This window comes from Lipotes vexillifer, unplaced genomic scaffold (genome assembly GCF_000442215.2).
Source record: "Lipotes vexillifer unplaced genomic scaffold, Lipotes_vexillifer_v1.1 scaffold90, whole genome shotgun sequence".
NCBI classification, from domain to species: domain Eukaryota; kingdom Metazoa; phylum Chordata; class Mammalia; order Artiodactyla; family Lipotidae; genus Lipotes; species Lipotes vexillifer.
Genome location: NW_006782310.1, coordinates 5,533,434 through 5,537,608, shown reverse-complemented (window position 1 = coordinate 5,537,608; position 4,175 = coordinate 5,533,434). Strand labels below are relative to the sequence as shown.

The 4,175-nt window shown below is 44.2% G+C and overlaps 1 protein-coding gene across 1 annotated transcript in view; it reads right to left on the bottom strand.

Annotated features, from left to right (window-relative positions):
- Window positions 1-3,416: 3,416 nt before the first annotated feature.
- Window positions 3,417-4,175, bottom strand: part of FHOD3 (formin homology 2 domain containing 3) — a 517,118-nt gene continuing 516,359 nt past the window's right edge. Inside the window, 1 exon segment of the mRNA XM_007455216.1 lies at window positions 3,417-4,018. Within this exon segment, the coding sequence (XP_007455278.1) occupies window positions 3,936-4,018 (83 nt within the window). The 3' untranslated portion in view covers window positions 3,417-3,935.

The window sequence follows — 4,175 nt, the reverse complement described above, 5'->3', positions numbered from 1 at the left end:
TTGCGGAGCACAGGCTCCGGACGCGCAGGCTCAGCGGCCATGGCTCACGGGGCCAGCCGCTCTGTGGCATGTGGGATCTTCCCGGACCGGGGCACGAACCCGTGTCCCCTGCATCACCAGGAGGACTCTCAACCACTGCACCACCAGGGAAGCCCCTGTTGTCTTTTTCATAATATTCATCCTGACAGGTATGAGATGATATCTCATTGTAGTTTTGATTTGCACTTGTCTGATGATTAGTGATGTTGAGCATCTTTTCAGGTGCCTAATGACCATTTGTATGTCTTCTTTGGAAAAATGTCTATTCAGGTCCTCTGCCCATTTTTAAAAATTGTTATTTATTTATTTTTGGCCGTGCCATGCAGCTTGTGGGATCTTAGCTCCCCGACCAGGGATCGAACCTGCGCCCCCTGCATTGGAAGCATGGAGTCCTAACCACTGGACCACCATGGAGGTCCCCCTGCCCATTTTTTAATCAGGTTTTTTTTTTTTTTTTTTTTTTTTTTTTTATGTTGAGTTGCAGGAGTTCTTTGGATATTTTGGATATTAACCCCTTATCAGGTATATTGTTTGCAAATGTCTTCGCACACTCAGTAGGTGGTCTTTTCATTTTGTTCATAGTTTCTCTCCCTGTGCAAAAGCTTTTTAGTTTGATGTAGTCCCATTTGTTTATTCTGTTTCCCTTGCCTGAGCACACACACACACACACAAAAAATGTCAAAGAGCATACTGCCTATGTTTTCTTCTAGAAGTTTTATGGTTTCAGGTCTTACATTTAAATCTTTAATCCATTTTGAATTTATTTTTGTGCATGGTGTGAGAGCAGTCCAGGTTGCTTCTTTTGCATGTAGCTGTCCAATTTTCCCAACACTATTAATTTAAAATGCTGTATTTTCCCCATTGTATATTCATGCCTCCTTTGTTGTAGATTAATTATGACAATATAAGTGTGGCATTTCTGGGCTCTCTTTTCTGTTCCATTGATCTATGTGTCTGTTTTTGTGCCAGTACCATACTGTTTTGATGACTGTAGCTTTGCAGTATAGTTTGAAATCAGGGCGTGTGATACTTCCAACTTTGTTCTTCTTTCTCATGATTGTTTTAGCTATTCAGTGTCTTTCGTGTTTCCATATAAATTTTAGAATTATCTGTTTTACTGCTGTGAAAAATGCCACTGGTATTTTGATAGGGACTGCAATGAGTCTGTAGATTGCCATGAGTAGTATAGTTGTTTTAACAGTATTCTTCCAATCCATAAGCATGGTATATCTTTGTGCACCCTCCCCTCCATCCCCAAATCCCTCAGTAAGTTATTTTTTTAAATAGAAAGAAAAAACCTTAAGACTCCAAAAAACCCAAAACTCAGGCATCTTTAAAGTATTTGCCTTTCTTTACCAGCAGTTTTGTAATTTCAACCCAGATTGAGAAATAGACACAAGAATATATATGGTGGTGACCAGCACAATTAGCAACAGCATCTCACAAGTGTGAAGTATCATTCACTTTAATGCTTCTCAAAAGTCTTTTAGAGAAATTTAACCTCTTGAATTAAAAACACTAATAGAGGCAGCCAGAATGAGTGGCGACAAGGAGAGAGGAAGTGAGCAATAGAAAAAAATCCTTCAGATTCACTAAAAACTACTAAACCAATTCCCAATAAAAAGAGACACGCTTTAGCTAGCCGTAACCAAGAAATTAGTTGACCTAGCTTACTCCCTCTAAGAATTTTTTAATCTCTAAAATAAAATTAACATTAGATTTATTCAGTCACTTCCTTCCAAATGTGACCTTTTATTCTAAAGCAGTAACTCTCAGCAGAACACCAGGGGCCCCTGGAAGGGCATCAAAGTATTTGTGCACTAAATGGTGGAAAAAAAAAAAAAAAATGCATCTCCCTTCTGTTTGCCCATCACAATCCCCAGTGATACAGATATTCCATGTTCATATTCAGTGCCAAGGCTCTCACAAACCACTAAACCACATGCGGAATATTATACATTATTTAGAACCATAAGGAAATAAACACTGATACCCTATGCACCCTTTTCAATAAAGTGATTAAATAAACTCAATTGTCTGGAATATACAGACCTAACTCTTGTAGGTTCCAGACTGGGGGGCTCACATGCATCATGTATTATTTGACAAATGCCCGCTTGAAAGAGCTCCCTGTCTCCCCGATAGTGGAGATGCAGAAGATGTGGGGGAAACAGTCACAGAAGCCTGTGGGGTGAATATATTATCTTCAGCTCTTTAGACTACAGGACTGCATCCTGTCTCTAAATCACATCTGCCCAGATTCAGGAATGCACAGTCACAGAGGTTTTGAAAGTGAGGCACAGGGGACTTCCCTGGTGGCATGGTGGTTAAGAATCTGCCTGCCAATGCAGGGCACAGGGGTTCGAGCCCTGGTCCGGGAAGATCCCACATGCCACGGAGCAGCTAAGCCCGTGTGCCACAACTACTGAGCCTGTGCTCTAGAGCCCACGAGCCACAACTACTGAGCCTGAGTGCCACAACTACTGAAGTCCGCATGCCTAGAGCCCATGCTCCACAACAAGAGAAGCCACCACAACGAGAAGCCCGCGCACCGCAACGAATAGCAGCCCCCACTCGCTGCAACTAGAGAAAGCCCGCACGCAGCAACGAAGACCCAACGCAGCCAAAAAATTAATTAATTAATTAATTAATTATTTTTTAAAAGGCACAGATAGAATTGGTGACCTGATGATCTTTTGGCACCGCCCCCATTGAATACCTGCTGCAATTATTGACCCTTCCCTATTTTCAGAGGCAGAGTTTCTTCACAGGGAGCCATGTGACCCTGGGCTGAGGGTCTCTGTGGAGGGCTTGGCCACCACCTGGGCATCAGGCCCCTCAGCGTGGCTCTGCGGTTGCTGAGAGCTCCTCACAGCGCCTTCCCCTCTGGACACCTGAGCTGCTGATGACCTGCACTTGAGTGCCAAGGACAACACTTCTGAAGTTCTCTGCAGGCAAAGCTTTAAATTTTCATTTTGTTTTGGTGACTTAGTAAATTTTTTTGAGAAAATGAATTTTTACATAACAAGCAAGTGAATGAGTTGCAGAATAGTTCAGATTTTTAAAATGCTACTCTCATTTTTGCTTCTACATCACGAAGGAGCAAAAACAAAGCACACGGGTAAGGCAATACACGTGAGGTTATTGCTAACTTGTACTGCCACAAAGACTGATGCCTAATTAATCCGGAGTTACAAAGAGCACACGTCAGTGCTTCTCACTCAATTAACAACAAAAAAAAGGAAACCCAAAGGGCCTGGAGGCCATTCCGAGCCAGGGTCCTTCTGATGAACCCGAGAAAAGGTTTTGCTGATTCAGAAGGGGGCTAGCCTATGCAGCTGTTTAAAGTCCTGCACCAGGAGAATGAAAATTTCCGGTTATGGCATTAAACTCTATTTATTTAGTATTTGAAACACGGTGTACATTTCTGAATTTGTATAAACAGTTAGTACATCTAAAATCCACAACTGGTAAACAATCTGTGTTTTCTTTTGTGTACAATTTTGGAGTTTACATCCGGATATTTTGGTGTTATGCAGAGACCCAGTCTGTGAACCTAATCAAACTGCTTCATGACCATAGTAACTGTGACAGAAGTGATTTGCTCCTTAAAAGGGCTGTTCCTTGTGCAGAAAAGGTGTCACGCTTTGGAACTACTAAGCCAGGTGTCAAGGAAACAAGAGAAACACAGCTGACGTGATGAAGAAAGTCTGTGAAGGGGACTCCAAGATCCATGTCAGTGCACAGCGGGCTACGCAAGCCACTCGGTGACACCTAGGCATGGGCACCCCTTTCAGAACCTTTGGGTGTCAGAGTCTCCTCACCTCCCACCGGAGGGGTTCCTTCCAGCAGGAGCTTGCACTCTGCATGGGCACACACCTTAGGGCACCAGGGGGTCACAGCTGCAGCTCTGAGGTGCCCACCAGGCCCAGGGCTCTGGCTTCTTCCGCAGTCAGGCCGCTCTTCAGGGTCCTCCGCACTGCAGTGGCGCCGGCAGACCAGAGGCAAAGGGACAAGAAGAGAAGGCGGTGTTAGCAACCAGGCACGTGGCAGTCAGGCCACAGGCCTCCTTCCCCGAGGACTCCCAGAGGAGTCACAGCGCTCACGGACACTTGGCCCCGTCCTACTCCTGCTGA